Source organism: Heptranchias perlo, chromosome 3 (genome assembly GCF_035084215.1).
Source record: "Heptranchias perlo isolate sHepPer1 chromosome 3, sHepPer1.hap1, whole genome shotgun sequence".
NCBI lineage: Eukaryota > Metazoa > Chordata > Chondrichthyes > Hexanchiformes > Hexanchidae > Heptranchias > Heptranchias perlo.
The window spans coordinates 30,748,781-30,772,371 of NC_090327.1; the positions used below are offsets into that span (position 1 = coordinate 30,748,781).

The following is a 23,591-nucleotide window of genomic DNA, read 5'->3' on the forward strand; positions in this document are numbered from 1 at the left end:
TAAACTCAGCCCTGTGCAGTTTCACTAGCCCAGTTTACACAAAGTCTATTTTGTTGAGGTTCTTTTGGCCAAATGTGTAAATAGCTAGAGTTGTGGTATTAGTGATATAATGTGTTTTTATGACATTAACGTTCTTTGATTTTAGCAGACGCATCAACTGAAAATGGGCCAATGCCTCCATAAACGGCAGATGGTGTAACTCCTACCAACACACTAAACTTCATACGTTAATGTCACACAGAGAAATATTAGCCTTAAATCTTCATATATGTGAAAATTGCTACTGGTCCCCGCTGACAATTTCTGCAATGTTTCACCATGGAATATTGCTTAATCCCGGAGTTTTCCTGATACCCACTATCTCCACAAAGTCAGGAAGCTTGGTGTTTGCTGCATGCAAGATGTGGCATTTAGCTGCTTTCCATTATCACCAGAAAAGCAGAAGAGTATTATTTGTTTATAATCTTTTATCTGTTTGTTTTCAGAAACTATCAATTAAACAGCGAACAAACTTCAGCCATCAGCCAAGACGCACTACGCAATTGATAAGCCAGTTCATCAATGGCGGATCTGTTTACTTGGTGTCTTTATGTAAATGAGGTCGGTGTTGATACTTAAGACAAAGGAACCACCATTTTTTAATGACGATTGTTTTATTTCACTATTTTCTATTCTCTCTTCTGCAAGTTATATTAAAAATTTTAAGATAAATCAGAATGAAGTTTGAAATCTTCGGAGATGGAGGCATTTCCATTTTAATTATAAGCTTCCTTTGCCTGTTGCAGTTGATTCCGTGTGACTGGTAACTGGAGTACTGGTTCACGTTGATCTCTGCTCAGCTCCTTCTCCGTGACATTGCCTGAAATACAAAATATGGATTAAAGGCACAGGGCATGTTGCAGGTATTTTTGTGACAGACTTCAGTTAATGGTTTAAATGTGTACAAAGTTTGGATTGGGCATGATTGGTAATTCTCACTGGTCATTTACAGTGATCTAATAGACAGGTGAAAGTCAAAACCAGAACAAGTGAAAAAATTATACATACACACGCTCACTCGTACAAGCATGCACACATCTGTCTGCATATCAACAGTTCACTGTGCTCAAATAGTATCGCACTATGTAAAGATTCTTTGACATGTCTTCACAGTGTAAGGTGCCATATAGATCCATACTTTTCTTTCTTTCATACACCCATACACATACAATAAAAATTAAACAATGAGCCCAGTATTATATACACTATAATTAGTTCTGCAATCACCCATTACTGTGTGCTTCCTCTGCATATATAGAGCACCTGTATCATCCTCACAAAGAACTTCCAGGTTATGAATGAGAAAGGGCCATCTTGTTCACTCCTTCCACAGCCCATGCTAAAGGGATCAAGGGATATGGGGAAAAAGCGGGAACAGGGTACTGAGTTAGACGATCAGCCATGATCATTTTGAATGACGGAGCAGGCCCGAAGGGCCGAATGGCCTACTCTTGCTCCTATTTTCAATGTTTCTATGTTTTTATGTGCAAGTGCCCCTAGCATAGATTCTGCCCCACATATTTAATCTCCTGAGGGAAAATGCTGCCTAAATACTCCCTAATTTGTAAAATTGGTCAAACAAAACTCCAGAATATTTGCTCCTTCTCACATCTTTAATACATAGCCTTTCATTCAACTATTTCCCCTTCCCCTCCCAGCAATAGCAGCAGAAGAAGTATTGTGTGGGGTATTTGATCACCTCAGACTGTACCTGCCACCATCGATCCCATTCCTAGTCAGGTATTCAGCTCCATTTTAAAGGTATTGATCAACTCAGCCTCAATCACATCTCATTGCCTCTCTCCCCACTCTGTCCCATTCTTCATAAGTTTTATGGTTTGGGCTTTTCCAACACCTTTTCTCCTGCAATGGGCTTGACAACAATTTCCATAAACAGTCCACGTCTCCCAGAAACTGAAACCTGGGGCTTTTCGGGTCTCTACTTGATTATCATAAAACATGACATATTAGCCTGTCAAATACAAATACTGAATGTATCAACTTTTTAATCACTTTGCCCACCATCAAATAACATAGGACCAAAGGAATTGTTAGACGGAAAAAGACCACTGTCCATCTAGTTCGCCTTCTGCCATCCTGGTAGTTGCATGATACAATAATAATGGAGTTGTTGACTAATCGTAGAAATCTATGTCCATCAATTAGTCTACAACAGATGCAAGGAAAACATGAGTGTTTGGGAACTATAGGTCCAAACTCACCTGTTCCTCCCAAGCACGCTACACTTACCAGATTCTATGTCTCAAATTACTTATATACTGTATCCCAAAATATTATTTTCTGAAAGAAATCTATCTAATTTGTAACAACCCTACTTGTGTCAGGCAGACAAAGCACCTCATGCCCTTTATTTGTATTTAGTGAAGGAACAGCCTCTATTTAAACCTTTGTTCCTATCATTTTAGATACACGAATGACCAAAACAAAAATTCTATTTTTGTCAGTCGGATGAGACAGGATTGTGTTCATGCGCGATGCTTGTCATGATTGAATAGCTTGCTGACATTCACTTTCTAGGCTAACACATGAAGGGCAAGCACTTGAGCTTGGTACCAGAGAGGGAGCCGTGGCACATTGAACCATCTCGCTGCATGAATCAATGTCAAGAAAGGAGAGTAAAATCTGGGGGGGAAACATGATCTAACTGCCATTTGCAAAAACACAATGAACTCTCTGAAAATTTGAGAATGATCATTAACTTTTTTTTGCCATAAAAGTATAAATCCAGCCAACCCAGAGTGAACAAAAGGACGCTGTCTGTCTACTAAATAGTCTAGGACTTTTGTAATCTGACATCTGTGTGAGTCCTCAAAGAAAAAATGCTTAAAAACAGTTGGTACATTTTTTCATCAGGAGGTGCGGAACTCTGAATAGAAGCAGTCTTTCTTCGAAAAAATGATATGAGGCTCAGGAATTGTGCTTTACTCTGAGTGTTTCAGCCATTTAATCGTTTGCACAGATCTAACTTGTATCTTTATTTTCTCTCCTTTTTCTGCCAGCTTTATCACCTTCTCTCTTCCTCTCCTGTACCCAATGACTCCTTGCTAGGGTACAGTTGCATGATCATCATTTAACTTCCACTAGCCTATCAAAACAACTATTATTCATGCGTGAGTCCTAACATTGAAGAGTGGTAGGTTATTTGACCACATAGGGCTTCATGAACAAGCTCGCTTCTGTCCTCACCCATCATTCACCCACACACTTCCAGCAGGAGATGGTATTCCTGGACAAGAAGTAGGACTCTTGACAGATCTTTTCCCTCCCTACCCCAGGAGTGCTGAGCAGAATTGTAGCATCCTACTGCATCCCAAACTATCACCAAACTCAAAGTAAACCAAGGATCAAAAGTTAGGATCTTCCTGACCAGAAAGACTGAACTACTCATCGTTTTAACCATTTCATAGAGTACAATGGGGATAGGGTCCACGGAGGATGTCACTTGTTCCTAGGGAGGAAGTTAAAGAGCAGGACCTCAAAGGTAGTAATCTCTGGATTACTTCCAGTGCTAGGTGCTAGTGAATATAGGAGTAAGATAAGGCAGGTTGACGCGTGGCTGGAGGAACTGTGCAGGAGGGAGGGCTTCAGATTCCTGGGCATTGAATCATAGAATCATAGAAGTTTACAACATGGAAACAGGCCCTTCGGCCCAACATGTCCATGTCGCCCAGTTTATACCACTAAGCTAGTCCCAATTGCCTGCACTTGGCCCATATCCCTCTATACCCATGTTACCCATGTAATTGTCCAAATGCTTTTTAAAAGACAAAATTGTACCCGCCTCTACTACTGCCTCTGGCAGCTCGTTCCAGACACTCACCACCCTTTGATTAAAAAAAATGCCCCTCTGGACCCTTTTGTATCTCTCCCCTCTCACCTTAAATCTATGTCCCCTCGTTATAGACTCCCCTACCTTTGGGAAAAGATTTTGACTATCGACCTTATCTATGCCCCTCATTATTTTATAGACTTCTATAAGATCACCCCTAAACCTCCTACTCTCCAGGGAAAAAAGTCCCAGTCTATCTAACCTCTCCCTATAAGTCAAACCATCAAGTCCCGGTAGCATCCTAGTAAATCTTTTCTGCACTCTTTCTAGTTTAATAATATCCTTTCTATAGTAGGGTGACCAGAACTGTACACAGTATTCCAAGTGTGGCCTTACTAATGTCTTGTACAACTTCAACAAGACATCCCAACTCCTGTATTCAATGTTCTGACCAATGAAACCAAGCATGCCCAATGCCTTCTTCACCACCCTATCCACCTGTGACTCCACTTTCAAGGAGCTATGAACCTGTACTCCTAGATCTCTTTGTTCTATAACTCTCCCCAACGCCCTACCATTAACGGAGTAGGTCCTGGTCCGATTCGATCTACCAAAATGCATCACCTCACATTTATCTAAATTAAACTCCATCTGCCATTCATCGGCCCACTGGCCTAATTTATCAAGATCCCGTTGCAATCCTAGATAACCTTCTTCACTGTCCACAATGCCACCAATCTTGGTGTCATCTGCAAACTTACTAACCATGCCTCCTGTACAAGATGGATGGGTTGCACCTCAACAGGACTGAGACCAATGTCCTCGCAGGGAGGTTAATTAGGGCTGTGAGGAGGCTTTAAACTAATTTGGCTGGGGGAGGGGCACCAGGACGAAGTATTAGAGAGGAGATACAAGTGCACAGAGGGCTGGGAGAGACAAACAGTATTAGAATAAAGAGTAGTTCAGAAATGGGAGACAGACTAAGATGGGTTTAGAGTGCAAGTATGTAAATGCACGAAGCTTGGTAAATAAGGTTGGTGAGCTGCAGGCACAAGTAGCCACATGCGATTATGATATAATGGCAATAACGGAGACCTGGCTCAAACAAGGGGAGGAATGGGCACTTAATATTCCTGGCTACAATGTATACAGGAAAGATAGGGAAGGAAGAAAGGAGTGGGGTGGCAGTATTGATCAAAGATACTGTTACAGCACTAGAAAGGGATGACGTATTTGAGGGTTCAAAGACAGAATCTATTGGGTTAGAATTAAGGAACAATAGAGGAGCTATTATTTTGCTGGGCATATACTATAGGTGTATACAATATTGGGAAGGAAATAGAGTAGCAAATTTTCAGGCAAATTGAAGAAAGATCCAATAACTTCAGAGTAATGATAATGGGGGGGCTTCAATTATCCTAATATAGTTGGGGAAAATAATAGTGTAAAGGGCAAAGAGGGGGAGGAATTTCTGAAATTCGTACAAGAGAACTTTATTGATTAGTATGTTTCCAGCCCAATGAGGAAGGAAGCAACGCTGGATCTAATTTTGGGGAATGAAGTGGGGCAAGTGGAGCACGTTTCAGTGAGAGAGCATTTGGGAAACAGTGATCACAATATCAATAGGTTTAGAGTAGTTACAGAAAACAACAAGGAAAAGTTAAATCTGAAAATACTCAACTGGAGGAGGACTAATTTCAATGAGTTGAAAAGGGATCTGGCCCAGGAGGATTGGAATCAAAGATTGGAAGGTAAAACAGTAAATGAGCAATGGGAGGCCTTCAAAGAGGAGATAGTTCGGGAACAGACTGGACTCATTCCTATGAGCGGGAAAGGAAGGGAATCCAAAGCTAGAGGTCCTTGGATGACTAAAGATATGGAGATTAAAATGAAACGGATAAAGGAGGCTTATGATAAATGTTGGGTTCAAAATACAGTAGAGAACCAAACAGAATACAAAAAGTACAGGGGAGAACTGAAAAAGGAAATAAGAGGAGCAAAGACAGTGTATGAGAATAGATTAGTTGGCAACATAAAAGGGAACCCAAAAGTCTTTTGTAAACATATAAATAGTAAAAGAAAAGGTAGGGCCGATTTGGGACCAAAAAGCAGATCTTCTTGTGGAGGCAGAGGGCATTGACCATATACACCATTGACCAGAAACCTAACTGGACCAGCCACATAAATACTGTGGCTACAAGAGAAGGTCAGAGGCTGGGTATTCTGCGGTGAGTGACTCACCACCTGACTCCCCAAAGCCTTTCCACTATTTACAAGGCACAAGTCAGGAGTGTGATGGAATAATCTCCACTTGCCTGGATAAGTGCAGCTCCAACAACACTCAAGAAGCTCAACACCATCCAGGACAAAGCAGCCTGCTTGACTGGCACCCCATCCACCACCTTAAACATTCACTCCCTCCACCATGGGGCAACGTGGCTGTAGTGTGTATCATCTACCAGATGCACTGCAGCCACTGGCCAAGGCTTCTTCGACAGCACTTCCCAAACCCGCAACCTCTACCTCTAGAAGGACAAGGGCAGCAGGCACATGGGAACACCACCACCTGCACGTTCCCCTCCAAGTCACACACCATCCTGACTTGGAAATATATCTCCGTTCCTTCATCGTCGCTGGGTCAAAATCCTGGAACTCCCTGCCTAACGGTACTGTGGGAGAACCTTCACCACACGGACTACAGCAGTACAAAAAGGCAGCTCACCACCACCTTCTCAAGGGCAATTAGGGATGGGCAATAAATGCTTGCCATGCCAGCGACGCCCACATCCCATGAATGAATAAAAAAAACTTGGAAAGATATGGGTTAATAAATGAAAGCCAGCACCGATTTGTTAAAGACAAATCATGATTTGACTAACTTGATTTTGTTCTTTGATGAACTAACGGAGAGGGTTAATAAGGGTAGTGGAGTTGATGTGTGTATGGATTGTCAAAAGGCATTTGATAAAGTACCACATACTAGACTTGTTCGCAAAATTGAAGCCCATGGGATTAAAGGGACAGTGGCTGCGTTGATATGAAAGCAGAGAGTAATGGTGAATGGTTCTTTTTTCAGGCTGAACGGAAGTGTGTAGTGGTGTCCCCCAGGAGTTGGTGTTGGAACCACTGCTCTTTTGATTTATATTAATAACCTGGACTTGGGTATACAAGGCATAATTTCAAAGCTTGCAGATAACACAAAACTCGGAAGTGTAGTAAACAGTGAGGAGGATAGTGACAGACTGGTGAAATGGGCAGACACATGGTAGATGAAATTTAACGCAGAGAAGTGTGAAGTGATTCATTTTGGTAGGAAGAATGAGGAGAGACAATATAAACTAAATGGTACAATTTTAAAGGGGTGCAGGAACAGAGAGACCCGGGGGTGCACAACCACTAATCTTTGAAGGTGGCAGTACAAGTTGAGAAGGCTGCTAAAAAGGCATAAGAACATAAGAAATAGGAGCAGGAGTAAGCTATACGGCCCCTCGAGCCTGCTCTGTCATTCAATCAGATCATGGCTGATCTTCAACCTCATCTCCACTTTCCTGCCCGGTCCCCTATTGCTTGATTCCCCTAGAGTTCAAAAATCCATCTATCTCAGTCTTGAATATACTCAACGGCTCAGCATCCCCAGCCCTCTGGGGTAGAGAATTCCAAAGATTCACAACCCTCTGAGTGAAGAAATTCCTCCTCATCTCAGTCTTAAATGGCCGACCAGTTAGCCTTTTTTAAAAATTCGTTCATGGGATGTGGGCATTGCTGGCAAGGCCAGCATTTATTGCCCATCCCTAATTGCCCTTGAGAAGGTGGTGGTGAGCCACCTTCTTGAACCGCTGCAGTCCGTGTGGTGAAGATTCTCCCTGCGACTATGCCCTCTAGATCTAGACTCTCCAGCAAGGGGAAACAACCTCTCAGCATCTACCCTGTCAAGCCCCCTCAGAATCTTATATGTTTCAATTAGATCACCTCTCATTCTTCTAAACTCCAGAGAGCATAAGCCTATTCTACTCAACCTCTCCTCATAGGACAACCCTCTCATCCCAGGAATTAATCTAGTGAACCTTCATTGCACCGTCTTTGTTAAGGAGACCAAAACAGTATGCATATGGGATCCTTGGCTTTATGTATAGAGGCATAGAGTACAAATGCAAGAAAGTTATGCTAAATATTTATAAACACAGGCTAGGCCTTAGCTAGAATATTGTGTCCAATTCTGGGCACCACACTTTAGGAAGGATGTCAAGGCCTTAGAGAGGGTGCAGAGGAGATTTACTAGAATGGTACCAGGGATGAAAAACTTCAATTACATGGAGAGAACAGAGAATTTGGGGTTGTTTTCCTTATAGTAGAGAAGATTAAGGGGAGGTTTGATAGAGATGTTCAAAATCATGAAGGGTTTTGATAGAATAAATGAGGAGAAACTGTTTCCATTGGCAGGAGGGTCAGTAACCAGAAGACACAGATTTAAGGTAATTGGCAAAAGAACCAGAGGCGACATGAGGAAACATTTTATTATGCAGAGAGTTGTAACAATCTGGAATGCACTGCCTGAAAGGATGGTGGAAACAGATACCCCAGCTGGATTACTGGAATACTGCAAGTACTACTTCCAATACGTAGTACTTGGCTATTGGGGTAAGTTTTACAACTTGGCACTCACAGCTCAGAGCTTCACGCGACAGACGTGCACCTAAGGGATTTGAGATTGGAGGTCAGTGTGCCCGATTCATGGCCTGTACAGTTTACCATCCATTAATTTTAATGGACAGAAAATCATGCAGTTCACGAATTAGGCGCACTTACCTCTGTTCTCAAGTTCCTGAGATGTATTCAGATGAAACTCTGCTTCACAAGTGCTAAATCATAAAATTTACCTCATTATTTCCAGTATGCAGTTTTTGGAGTATTACTTCCAGTATTATGTTGCTATTAAAGAAAGGAAGAAGTTCCATTTATATCGCACCTTCATGACCTCCGGATGTCCAATGAAGTGTAGACACTGTTGTAATGTAAGGAAACACGACAGCCAATTTACACACAAACAGCAATGAGATAAATCTGTTCTTTGGTTTTACTTAAAAACTGAAAAAAAGAGTTGTTTAAGTGTTCTACCAGCAAATACATTGACATTTCAGCTATGCACCTGAGCGGATTCTCTATTTCATGGTTACATTTCATAAAATGTTACTTTAATACTTTTGACTTTACTTTGCTTGTATACCATTTCCAAATAGCAACTCCAGTGGTGCCAACTGTCATAACAACTACTTCCACGAAGCAGCACTTTGGGAGTATTATTTCCAGTATCATGTCACCATGGCTCAACTCTTCACTCCTATACTCAGCTGAGCCATCAGGGGGGCTGTGAGTGTTGCTTTTAATTCATCAACAAAATACGCTGGGGCAGAAATTGTTTGGAGCGGAGCGGTTATCGCCGCTCCCAAGCTTTAAATTAACGAACTTACTTCGGGCACTTTCAGTCGTTATTTTGGCCACTTCCTCTAATAGGAAGTGGAGCCCAGCGTCCGTTCACGCAAAGCTAGGACCCATGGGAGAAGCGAGAGGATCACACGCTCCCCTTGACCAATCAGATTGCAGCCTTTTTGACAAACTGTGAACGGCTTCTGCAGGCTTGGAATGTGAAAACCAGGAAGTGAAAGGTACATCATTAAAATCATTGTAAAAACAGCAAAAAAAGTGAGGTTAAGAAATAATTGAATTAAAAAAAAGACAGAAGGGAAAAGTAAAAAAAAGTATTAATTGTTTAAAAAAAAATTAAATGGCCAAAAACAATTAAAATAAGGAGTAATGAGACTCCGCATTTTTAAAAGTTAATTTTTAGTTGTTTAGCAGTCATTAAGACTTACTGCGTTGTTAAAACTTAGTTTAGACCTGGTATTTTTAAGCATTCCTGTTTTGTGGCGATATTACTTTCCAGCTGAGCAGATGAGTAAGTTGGCGCTTTTTCAATGATTTCACTGATTGAAACCGGCGATATACCTTTAATTTGAAGTTGTCATATCGCCGACGAACCACCAGAAGCAAGTTCCAGATTTCCACGTGCGAACGCTGGAACTTGCTCCTCCATTTCGCCACTAACAGCGGAGAGCACTGTTGAGCTCACCATTCTTTTTCAAGCAATTTCTGCCCCATTATTATGTTAAAATAGTGAGTACATTCAGGAATGATTAAGTAAATGGAGTAATTCTTGACTTTGTGCGATAGTATAAAATGAATGATAACAAGTCGGCAGCCCGTTTTACATCTCTCCCGATTTTTATTTTTCATTGTAGAAATAAAAATCGGGTGCGATGTAAAACAGGGTGCTGACTTTTTATCATCCATTTTACAACATCGCACAAAGTCAAGAGCTACCCCAATTTATGTAGAATGCTCATGGTGTTACTGTACTTCCAAAATTTAAAAAAAAATGAAAGAAAGAAAAAAGAAACACTTGCATTTATATAGCGCCTATCACGACCTCAAGACATCCCAAAGCACTTTACAATTAATGATATACTTTTTGAAATGTAGCCACTGTTGTAATGTAGCAAAAGCGGCAGCCAATTTCCGCACCGCAAGCTCCCTCAAACAGCAATTAAATAAATGACCAGATCATTAGGTGTTGGTTGAGAGATAAATGTTTGCCAGGACATCAGCAGAAACTCCCCTAATCTTCCTCAAATAGTGCCGTGGGATCTTTCATGTCCACCTGAGAGGGAAAGTGGGGCCTCGGTTTAACATCTCACCCAACTTCAGATCGCTCACTTATGGTTACCTGTGGATGCCTGGAGCATCGGAACGTAGTCAAACCAGAAGGAGCACTCTGCTGTCTTCAATCCTTTCTTATTTTTCAGGGCAGATGCAAATTCTTTGTAGTTACTGCCATCAGTACTGTCTAAGAACCTGGGCCACGGTGGCAGGGTCTCACTAGCTGAGTTCCTGGAGAAGGCGAAGGGATAGTTGGGGTTGCTGAAAAAACAAAATTGGAAAATAAGTACTTTAAGAATAGAACACAGGGATGGTTTGCTGAGGCTGCACTACCTTTGGGGATCCTTGCACACTCTTCACGTACATCAGTAAATGGAAGGTGCACCACCCCACATGCATGAAAAACGACCCTCTATTTCCTGCATAATAACTGAAACTATACATATTAAGCTAAGTTTACTGAACCGGCGCTCCCACCTGGGATCCGTGCTTGAAGGCAGTGCATGTCACAGAATCGCTACTACAGTGTTATAGCCTTATCTCTGAGTCGCATTGTCGTCAAGCATGGCTCCCTGCTGGGACCGCGGAGTCCTTGAATTTACCCTGTTGTATTATAAGACAGTCATTATATAATACACTAGTACAATCTCCTGATGTACTACATGCGGGGAGTCGAGAGCAGAAGTTTCTCTGCAGTACAGGCGAAGGAGCTGGAGGACACAAAACTGAGGCACTACAGTGCAACCACTGGTAAGATGGTGCAATTACAGTGGGACAAGTTTACATAGGTAGTTTCCATTATAAATGTGGATATAGTAATTTATAATGGAAAAGCTAACAGGAAGTGCATGCAGAGTTTTAAAAATATTATAGATAGTAACACTGCATACACAATAATAATTTGCATTTATATAGCGAATTTAACATAACATTACAAGGCACTTCACAGGAGGGAGAAGAGATGACTGAAAGTATGTTTGGAAAGATGGGTTTTGAGGAGGGTTTTAGTTTATTTTAAATGAGTTAAAGTGTCTGCTAAAGTAACAGAGAGAATTTCAGATAAATGTGTTAGTGTTAGTGGTTGGCCACGAGTATCCTATTTCAACACCATTGAGACTTATTTCAATGCCCGTTATAGGAGAATACCACAGCTTCATTCTGCCTCTCCCTCTTTTGCTCTCCTGCTCTCTTTGCCTCTCCTTTTCTGTACCTTTTCTCTTTGTGCCCCCTTTCCCTCTCCATTTGGCATTTATCCTCTCACAGGCCACGCGATGATTCCGAAATTATCACTTACCCCGATTTGACAAAGTTGGCAATGTACTGGATGATTGCGAGAGACAGGCTCCGCTCCTGCACTGTGAACAGCTGCTCTGACTCTGGGTGGAGGGGCAGCCCGAAAATCAACTGCACGTCCGAGGAAAGACTTGCACTGAAACAGGAACAGAACACAATCACATGAGCACAGGTAAAAAACAGTACTGTTGGCAATGCACTGCCCAGCATAGAATGGAACCACGCAGACCAGTTGTCAGTAGGGGCTTAGCAATTGGCCTCAGCACCTCGGGACTTTTAGCTCATTCAGTGGCCACTTGGACGAGGCACTGGAGGACAGCAGCTCCCAAGAAATGGCATGGGAGCAGCTGTTGCTTTCTATTCTTTGAAGGCATTAGGGCCGAATCAACAATTCTGGCGAAAAATCCTCGCTAAACACTGTGAGGGCAGCTTATGAGCATCAATTAAATGTGTTCCTAGCTTAAGCAGGGAGCATAATGAGAGGGGCCTCGTGGAATTCCAAGCATGCAGCCCTTAAAGAGCTGCTGCTCAAAATTAAAGGGATGCAGCCATTGATAGACAAGTGACTATATGTATGAGGATAAAAATTATTCACACCAGTTAACAGCCTGCACGATGCTTAAAGGACTAGGTGTGGAGTCATGAAATGGAATCTGATCCTCTGTTTGATAGCTTGATAAAGTGAACAATCTGCTGCAGGAGGTGAGTACAAGAGACTTGTCCTATTTGGCAATCCAGAGCGCCCTCTGCAAAAGACAGAGAAGGCATGGGCTACAGCATCGGCAGCACATGGGAACAGATGGCACACCTTAAGAATACTAGCAAGGTAAGACTAACCAACAGTACCGTGCACCAGACATACAGCACATGCCACAAGGTGTAGCCTTTCAACCTGTTCCACGTTCATCCATGCCAAGCCCTCACACAACTTTACTGATCTTTCGTTGAATCTCATGCATACCTCCCTCAGCAGGGCACAGATTCAAGATGGAATATACACCTGGACTTCCAGTGCTCAAGATCACTTAATTGACCCTATTGTTCCTTCACAGCTCTTACGAATGTAACCATCAGATATCACTAATTAACCTTAATGGCTCCACCCATAGTCCTTCTTCATCCGTCCACAGTCTTGGCCTCAATGTCACCGTAAAACCTCAAGTGAAATTGCCACAACTCCTCTATTGCTAAAGCTCCCTCCAAGAAGTTCAGTTTCCTGTTTTATACTAAACACATCTTTCCAACTCAACACCCCTTAATCTTCCATAAAGCCCAATTGAGTTGAAGACTTGACTGCTACTCCCATATCTGGAGAGGCACTGCACTCCAAGACAGCATAAATGAAAAAAAAAATTAACTGTCTTATATGCAATCCTTCTTTCCCCTCTAGCCCCCAACTCCCCTCTCTATCGATCACAATCTTCCTTGTTACTCTCTATTTTGTGAAAGCTGCTATGGTCATTTTTCCTCTGAATTGCATTCTTTACGTTCCTCCTAAGTTCCAAATTTGCCATCCTTTTACAGGGTATGCGCTAGTGGTGGGGAACCGTGTCCCAGGCCACATTTCGCACAATGCAGATGTGCTGCCTGTGACTTTTCGATACGCGCTGGTGGCAGTTTTGCCACTAGTTTGTACTTGCAAAATTACCACCCCCCCACCCCCTGCCCAAGACTCATCCCAGAATTGTCTCTTCCCTGAAACTGCTTACCTAATTCAGTCTTAACCTCCTCTTGCTTTTAACTTCCAAGTTTGGCATCACCCAACCACTACTCCCTAAAATATCCAGTTTTCATGCCTATTGTTTTAAAACTTGGTGGTGCCCTTTATCCGGGTTTCCGAAAAAAAAGTCAGCACCTTTAGGAGAGGAGGCTTTTTCCAAGAAGAATGATACTGGGACATGGGTAGATTGCTCCAGCTGAACAGCTAGCACCCATACAGTTGTGATGGGTCAGATAACCGCCCTCAATGCTACAAATTCTATGATTCTAAATCTCCCTTTCACTTCAGAAGAGCAGGGTTCCTTCTCCCCTTCCATATTGGTTCTGTGCATGATGCACAAAATCTTGATTTCTCACAGTTTGTGAGGACCACATCCTACACTAATGGTGACTTTTTGACATCTGAAAACTTCCAATCACAAAGGCAAATTCCTTCTCCGAAGGCAAACCCATGAATGAGAAGGACAAGTTATTCCTAGGAACCGGCCCAGATTCCTTTACGATAGCCAATCACTGAGCAGTTTCCATCAATTGCCTAAATTTGTTCAAAAGGGTAAAACATTAACAAGTAACATTAATGAAATTCTCAATGAGTGACGGATTTATAGGAGATCAACTATTCTTCAGGAGACACTATGGGTAATCTAAAGGCAACTAGCCACTTTGTCGGAACATTTAAAGGGGAAGTACAGTATACTGAATTGTCACATAATCCTGGATGTTATTAATATCTATAAACTTACTAGAACCAAAGAAGCTTAAAAGCACAGAAAGAGGCCATTCAGCCCATCATGCCTCTGCCGGTGCCTAGTGTCTCTTAGTCATCCTTTGCTGCTTAGATGCAGCTTGGGTGCAGGCAGTCTGAGGTAGATTTTCAAATGTGGTCGCCCCTCATTGGTGCTCCGTTAGTGAACTGCTCGTGTTTTTGGAGCAGCTCACTGATTGGAGGGAGTGGGAAATCCCCTCATTGAGAGAGCAAAGATTGAGGCAAAGTGAAGAGACAAGATGAAGAGAAGGGTGTCACAATAGAGGGAGGAGAAAGAAAGAAGCCACATAAAACGGATAGGAAAGAAGAAGCTGGAGAGAGAGGATATGACAGAGAAGTGGGTTAGCTGATCCGGACTGGAATCTCTGGAACCGTACTCCTCCATAAGAAGAAAGGAGAATAAAATACTTCTTGAAACAGTGCCAAATCATAAGGTCAGAAATGGGGATGTTCGCTGATGATTGCACAGTGTTCAGTTCCATTCGCAACCCCTCAAATAATGAAGCAGTCCAAGCCCGCATGCAGCAAGACCTGGGCAACATCCAGGCTTGGGCTCATAAGTGGCAAGTAACATTCGCACCAGATATGTGCCAGGCAATGACCATCTCCAACAAGAGAGAGTCTAACCACCTCCCCTTGACATTCAACGGCATCACCATCGCCGAATCCCCCACCATCAACATCCTGGGGGTCACCATTGACCAGAAACTTAACTGGACCAGCCATATAAATACTGTGGCTACGAGAGCAGGTCAGAGGCTGGGTATTCTGCGGTGAGTGACTCACTCCTGACTCCCCAAAGCCTTTCCACCATCTACAAGGCACAAGTCAGGAGTGTGATGGAATATTCTCCACTTGCTTGGATGAGTGCAGCTCCAACAACACTCAAGAAGCTCGACACCATCCAAGATAAAGCAGCCCGCTTGATTGGCACCCCATCCACCACCCTAAACATTCACTCCCATCACCACCGGCGCACAGTGGCTGCAGTGTGTACCATCCACAGGATGCACTGCAGCAACTCACCAAGGCTTCTTCGACAGCACCTCCCAAACCCACGACCTCTACCACCTAGAAGGACAAGGGCAGCAGGTACATGGGAACACCACCACTTGCATGTTCCCCTCCAAGTCACACACCATCCCGACTTGGAAATATATCGCCGTTCCTTCATCGTTGCTGGGTCAAAATCCTGGAACTCCCTACGTAACAGCACTGTGGGAGAACCTTCACCATATGGACTGCAGCGGTTCAAGAAGGCGGCTCACCACCATCTTCTCAAGGGCTATTAGGGATGGGCAATAAATGCCGGCCTCGCCAGCGATGCCCACATCCCATGAACGAATAAAAAAATGTGCCAGAAGGATGATGCCCCTCCCATTATCTAGCTAGGCTGATGGTTCGGAACGTCAAAAACCCCATACTCCATACCCAAGCTCATAGAAAGTAAACTTTAATTTCTGCATGGCACATTGCAGAATGTTATGACATTTCTTAGAAGCCCCTTCCCCCTAGAACTGTTGGTGTGAGAGGCCTATCAACGGATTGCAAATCTTTTAATGACTGAATCCTTTGAGCTTTGGAGACCTGTTCCCCTACGGCCTAGTGGAAGGCAAGTTACACCCAAATTATCTTGACAGAAAAGATGTGCATTTATGTGGTGCAGTTATATTTCTAGGTCTTTTGCTCATTGCCAAAATCAACTCCTGCAAACGAGGCCTCGCATCCTATGAGTGTGCCTTTATGCGGCCAATATCTAATAATGTAGAGAGCCCAGGAGTTGAACAGAAACGTTCGTCACTGTATTTAGCTTATTAGATATGTCATGTGTCCTCTCGTTGGGAAGTGGGGGTGAATTTCCATTAAGGCTCTCCCACTCGTCCGGGAAGAGCCACAAAAATTCTGGAAAAATGCACAGACACCATTTACACCATTTTCCCCAAGTTTCCGCAGCACTTCTGCCAAAGTTTTGGTGGGAGAGCGGGAGAATCCCCCATGGAATTTTACCACCAAGATCTTCCAGACTTCGGAAAGTGGCAGAATAAATATTCTATCAGAACGTGGCGTCAGCTGTAAATTATAGAATAGGCTTATTAAAAGAAGCAGATATAGAGTACAGTGTATAGTACAGCAGATTGCATTAGATTACAGGACATCACTTCCTGATGTAAGGTGTTTTCTTTTATTCATTCTCGGGATGTGGGCATCTTTGGCAAGGCCGGCATTTATTGCCCATCCCTATTGCCCTTGAGAAGGTGGTGATGTGCCTTTTTCTGGAACTGCTGCAGTCCTTGTGGTGAAGGTACTCCCACACTGCTGTTAGGTAGGGAATTCCAGGAGTTTGACCCAGCGATGATGAAGGAACAGCGATATATGTCCAAGTCAGGATGGTGTGTGACTTGAAATGGAACTTGGAGGTGATGGTGGTCCCATGCACCTACTGCCCTTATCGTTCTCTGCGGTGAGGTTGCAGGTATGGGAGGTGCTGCCAAAGAAGCCTTGGCTAGTGAGTACATATGGAGCTCATCTGCTCGATCATGAATGCCTCTTCAACAAAAGAATTAGCAACAGTCGCTGCATCGTTTAGCTTGTCAGTTCTAACTGAGTTGTAAGATTAAAGCAGATATGAGTTCAGCCCTATCCAGATCCAATCACTCATCAAACTGCCAAATAAATCCTCCTCTATAGCACTAAAAGCAGCCGCCTCTTTGCAAGGTAAAGTGTCAATGAGAAGTTTGACAACGAAGCTGGAACCTATTACAGGGCATATTGATACTGGCCAACTTAAAATATTTCTTCAAATTAAGCAAGCCAAAGCAGGAAGGGAAGAAATGAATTTAAATAAGTGAAAGTAATTTTAGAACAGATATATTAGGAAGAACTTTACTCAATGAGCGATAAGTGTTTGGAAGAATCTGTCAGGGGTGTTTGGTACAAAAAACAAAAACATTAGGGACATTCAAACTGCAGCTGGGTGCTTTGATGGGAGAGTGGAGTACTAGAGTGTTGAGCTTTGATGGATGCAATAGCCTTCCCTTGTCTGTTTTTTTTAATGTTCTTAATGACTCGGTGTTTCATTTTTCTCGCTAATTTTCTCTTCTCTGTTCCTCTCCTGCAAGCATTGACATGTTGCTGAGATAGGTATGGTGGTCCCATGACACCGCAGCCATTATTCAAGACAATGAATGACGGCAGACTGTTTGACCATGGGAAGGTGAGCACAGTCCTGTCCTCACCCGATTTTTAAAAGCCTCTCTCACAGCTGACACAGAGATCAAAAAAAGTTTTCAACACCAAAGTGCAGAGTGCCTCTGAATAACCAGACATGGCTAATGGAATACCCTCTCTGCCTCTTGGCATTCTTCAACAGATTCATCATCGGACTTGCTACTGCCTCCTTAACAGCAGTAATCCTAATTGCACCCTCCTCCTTTCTCACTGACTTTCCCACCCAGCGCACTTGCTGGACTAACCTTGCCAACCTCTTTTTGTACAACTTACCCTACCCATCACTGCCCCCTTGGACTCTGTATATAGTTCAACAATTACCACCACCCCCCCTTCCCCTCTGCATTTTCCTCCCAAATGTCTCTTCACTCGTAAACAAGGCTATTGCCATCCATGACAAACTGAATTTCCAAAGCACTAAAAATCAATGTAGTTCAATGTTTTCTTCATCTAACTGCAAAAACAATTTCAAAGATTAAAATGAAAATTTAAATGTAAAAGCTTCACTTTAACCATCAATTTATCAAACTGAAATAACGCATGTAATACATATAACTCCAGTTGTACATGTGATATACATCATAACTTGCTGTTTGATTTGTGCCTCTAATATAGGGTCATCTCAGTTTGTATTCAATATTTTTTTCTACTGGTCGATAAGATACTGCATGCTTACGGTGAAGGAGATGGAGCTCAATAAATATAACATGGTGTGAAATTGAGCTTTGAAAGTTTAAATTGGCAACCAAGATTTTGAGATTTTGTTTGTAAAGGAATTTTGGAGAGTTTTTCAGAGAATTCGATCAAAAAATTACCATAAGATTTGAAGGTGCATTTACAGAATATTAGGCATATTCAAGTTCAGAGAAAGTGGTATTGAGCACTGTTCATTTTATATTTCCATTCATTTTATTCCCTGTTTCAAACTGCGTTAATGTGGGATGTGATGGTTGTGTGCTTCCCCATCTCTCTAATTTTCTTTAATGCTCTTCTAAAGGTACTGGCTCCTTGCTGATATATTCTATGGGCATCCAGTGCCCTCTTCTACCCTGCCCAAGTCTCCATTATTCATTTGTGAGCCTCAAAGTGTATTGGAAGATAATTTGACCATGGGAGGGCACCTCATTGAAGTTCTTACCAGAGATTCACACATTTATTCTTCAAAAAAGGAAAAATGTGAATTTTGCCATATTTTCACTTCCCTAACCCAAAAGTTTGAAGACAATTGTCACCTTCTTACCGCTGAGATTAGCAAAGATTGGAGATTGAACTTTGAATCTATCTGGTTTCTATCACTCCAATACGCACCCCTTTAACTAACCAAGTAGTTAGGGAAGCATGCCTATTTTTAAGGATTTTTTCTCATGCTTCTAATTGGTCAGACTATAGATATTTAGAAAGGATAGGGAAATAGGGAAGGGAGGAGGAGTAGCAATATTGCTAACAGGCAATGTTACAGCAGTTGAAAGAAAGGTTATCTGTAAGAGTGAACGGGCAGTAGAAACACTCTAGATAGAATTAAGAAACAGCAAAAGAGGCAAGACTCTGGTGGGAGTCATCTACAGCAGTGATGTAGTAGCAGGCTGCTTAAATAAAGAGTTCAGAGAAGCATGTAGCAATGGCAAAGCAGTTATAAAGGCAGATTTTAATTTTCACATAGACTGGGACATGCAAAATAGCTCGTCGTAAAGACAATTAATTTCTAGAGTGTATCCAGGACAGTTTTCAGAAACAATGGCACCGATTTTAAAGGAGGGGACGGATACAGTTTACTCGAGCCCCGAAGTGGGCAGGGAGACCAGGGACGTGGAGGCTCAGCCGATCTTAATGGCTGGGCCTCATTACCATAACTATCATCGGAGTCCTACCAAAAGTTGGCAGCACTTAAAGTAGAAAAGTCACCTGGTGTGGATGGGATGCATCCTAGGTTGCTGAGGGAAGGAAGGGTGGAGATAGCGGAGGCTCTGGCCACAATCTTCCAATCCTCCTTAGAAAGGGGAGTGGGGTGAGAGGACTGAAAGATTGCCTAACGTCGGTGGTGGGGAAACTTTTAGCGACAATAATCCGAGATAAAATTAATTGTCATTTGGAAAAATATGAGTTATTAAATGACAGCCGACATGGATTTGTTAAAGGCAAATCACGTTTGACTAACTTGATCGAGTTCTTTGATGAAATAACAGAGAGGGTTGATGAAGGTCGTGCAGTTGATGTGTATATGGGCTTTCAAAAGCGTTTGATAAAGTACCACGTAATAGACTTGTTAGCAAAATTGAAGCCTATAGGATTAAAGCGCGGGAACCTCCAGTGGCAACTTTAAAAGGTGTGGCAGCAGAGAGTAGACTGAAAAAAAGCGCGGTATCCCCCAGCACCAAAAGTTTGAAAGGAACAGCAGCAGAGAGGCAGCCACTAGACAAACAGAGGGTAAAACTCAAAAAGTGATGTTATTGTCAGGACTGAATGAGGGGTGCCTTTGTCCCAAAAACCCCACTCTTCTGACTGGCCCTTTCTGCATTCACCCCTCCCTTCACAACAATGCCTTCAACCACCCGGGTCCTACTCTTGAATTCTGTTCACCTGCTTCGCTTCCTTTAAAGATCTTCTCATAACCCATCTTTTCAACCGTCTCTCCTTTTTGGGTGCAGCCATTGAATTTGTTTTTGCAGGTATCGCATTGTTCCTTCAAGTTTATCAGGCCACGGAGGGAGAAAACAAACATTTTCCTCAACTTTTTTTCTGAGTAAAAGCAATTTCATCTCCTTTGTTACTGAAGTGTTTTCAGCTGCTGGGTTAAGAATAATTTTGGACGGTCCAGTGAAATTGCTTTTAAATGAATGTCAATGAACAAATTGAGTGATGCCTGTTCTGGTACGGAGATTACAGGGGTGATGCACTAGGCTTGTGCCACATGGTGGTATTTTATGTAGATTACTTGCAGATTTGAACCAGTTTGGTTGTCATTTGTCCAATTTTCTTCCATATCCCCATTGAAAGCTGTTTTATAAAAGCTTTTTAATTACATGTTTGGATTCTTCATTGAAAGTACGTAACCACAGGTTCAGCAGGGGTTTTGCAGATTTCCCCAATGTAAACATTGGGCATAATTTTTGACAGTTTGCTAGTCTCTAAGCAGCTGCAGTTGTCATTTATTCCATAATGATCAATCTAATTAAGATAAGTGTAGATTGTAGCAAGGTTGTCTTTCAAAGGGGTTTCAATGTCAAAAGGGATTTGGAATGTTCTGAGATTTACATCGGCTTTCTTGTTACATTTTTAACTGTATATTTGAATAACCCTTCACACCCTCTGTATTAGGAAGGGCAAAGAAAAATATATTTTTTTAACTGGAGGATCTACACAACATGGGAACAGACTACCATAAATTGTTCCAGCTAATTCTGGTTCAGTGCATCACCTGTACTTGACACGGTGATAATCGAACTTGTCTGGTTATATTTTCAAATCATCATTGCTACAATTAAGTTGCTCCATCACCGGCATCTCCACATCACAATTAAGTTAAGAAGAGATTGGAACTGCTTAGAAAAGATGAGATCCAGTCTCTCAAAAAGGCCCCAAAGTGCAAAAGACAAGGCTGAAGTATTCGCAACCATCTTCAGCTAGAAGTGCTGAGTGGATGGTCCTTCTCGGCATCCTCCTGAAGTCTCCACCATCACAGATGCCAGTCTTCAGCCAATTTGATTCACTCCACGTGATATCAAGAAATGACTGAGCAAAGGCTATGGGTCCCAGCTGTAGTGCTGAAGACCAGTGCTCCAGAACTAACAGCGCCTCTAGCCAAGCTGTTCCAGTACAACTACAACACTGGCATCCACCCAACAATGTGGAAAATTACCCAGGTATGTCCTGTACACAAAAAGCAGGAAAAATCCAACCTGGCCTATCACTCTACTCTCAACCACCACCAAAGCGATGGAAGGAATCATCAACAGTGCTATCAAGTGGCACTTACCAATAACCTGCTCACTGATGCTCAGTTTGGGTTCTGCCAGGACCAATCCACTCCAGACATCATTACAGCCTGGGTTCAAAAGAGCTGAATTTCAGAGGCGAGGTAAAAGTGACTGCCCTTGATGTTAAGGCAGCATTTGACCGAGTGAGCCACCATGGAGCCCAAGTAAAATTGAAGTCAATGGGGATCAGGTGGAAAACTAAGGAAGATTGTTGTGGTTGTTGGAGGCTAATTATCTCAGTCCCAGGACATCGCTGCAGGACTACCTCAAGGCAGCATCCTTGGCCCAACTATCTTCAGCTGCTTCATCAATGACCTTCTCTCCATCATAGGGTCAGACATGTTCGCTGATGATTGCAGTGTTTAGTTCCATTCATGATTCCTCAGATAATGAAGCTGTCCAATCAGCGAGACCTGGACAATATCCAGGCTTGCGCTGATTAATGGCAAGTAACATTCGTGCCACACAAGTGTCAGGCAATGACCATCTCCAACAAGAGAGAGTCTAACCACCAGCCCTTAACATTCAATGGCATTACCATCGCCGAATCCCCCACCATTAACATATTGGGGGTCACCACTGACCAGAATCTCAACTGGACCAGCCACATAAATGCCGTGGCTACTGGAGCAGGTCAGAGGTTGGGTATTCTGTGGCGAGTGGCTCACCTCCTGACTCCTCAAAGCCTCTCCATCACCTACAAGGTACAAGTCAGGAGTTTGATGAAATACTCTCCACTTGTCTGGATAGGTGCAGCTGCAACAACACTCGCTCGACACCATCCAGGACAATGCAGACCGCTTGATCGGCAGCCCATCCACCACCTTAAGCATCCACCACTGAAGCACCGTGACTGCAGTGTGTACTAGCTACAGGATGCACTATCTTGACTTTGCACTATATCACCCGCCGTTCCTTCATCGTCACTGGGTCAAAATCCTGGAACTCCCTACCTAATAGCACAGTGGGAGTACCTTCACCACACTGACTGCAGCAGTTCAAGAAGGTGGCTCACCACCACCTAGTCAAGGGCAACTAGGGGTGGGCAATAAATGCTGGCCTTGCCAGCGACACCCATATCCCAAAAATGAATATAAAAAAAATTAGTCATTTTTTAAAAATAAGCAAAATTCCTGCCTTTTGGCAAGGTTAACGAACTACTAAAGTCACTGAAATGCAAGTTTTTGAAATGAGATTTGTGTGAATGCAATTTAATTAGCACTAAATCATGGCATATGTGCACCAGTTAAACCTTACACAAACAACATTTTCAATTAATGGGAGACATGTCCTCCAACCTTCTTTAAATAGCTTAGTCACCAAATTCTGTTTAATTACTACAGACCCTAAAAGTTGAATTTTCTTTTTCAGACGGATCAGTAGTTAGCTTAAATAGGCTGCCAAAGTATCAATCAGACCTTTTAGCTGGCAATCACCGCAATATAGATTTAATTCATGTCAAATTCACTGGCTTCATTAATGCCAATTCCACCAATTCCAGTTGGTCTGTCCAAACATTGCTAGTTTTTAAAAAAAAAATCCAATTGCTCTAATGCAGAAGTTAAAAACTGGCCACTTTTTTGATTCTGCAGTCTTTCCTTCTGTGCTTTCTTGCAAGGTCCATCAGCTGAAATGGAAGTTTACAGCTCCCCCTGCACTCACCCATTAAATCCAATGCTACACTTGCCAGGCTTGTTCTAGAAGGGTCTCATCTTTGGTTGTGGAACAATTCTGTTCAAGACCAAGGTGATGATTAACTGGAGGGTCATCACACAGAACTGGCTTGTTACTGGTTTAAGAGTTTGAGGTCTAAAGAGCTGTTCTATGTCTGAGAACTTGACACAATTAGAGTGAACATGTTTATTCAAACTCCCATTTAAGAGATATTGCTCTTCTCTTTCTCCCTCCATTAAAAGATTTTTGTTAAATAAGGTTTCATTATAATGAAGCTTTAAACGTCTCAAACAATTAATAAGGATAAATATTGGAAAATTTGCTAATTCAGCTGTGTTGTGCATAATCACGGTATTGGAGAATGGCTTAGCTCCAACAGAGAAAATCGCACTTT

The 23,591-nt window shown here is 42.5% G+C and overlaps 1 protein-coding gene across 1 annotated transcript in view; it reads right to left on the reverse strand.

The window, feature by feature from the left end:
- Positions 1–634: 634 nt before the first annotated feature.
- tg (thyroglobulin) overlaps positions 635–23,591 on the reverse strand; it is a 419,486-nt gene continuing 396,529 nt past the window's right edge. Inside the window, exons 47-49 of the mRNA XM_067976982.1 lie at positions 11,838–11,972; positions 10,611–10,804; positions 635–859 (exon numbers count right to left, since the gene is read on the reverse strand). Of these exons, the coding sequence (XP_067833083.1) occupies positions 756–859; positions 10,611–10,804; positions 11,838–11,972 (433 nt within the window). The 3' untranslated portion in view covers positions 635–755. The remainder of the gene's footprint in view (positions 860–10,610; positions 10,805–11,837; positions 11,973–23,591) is intronic.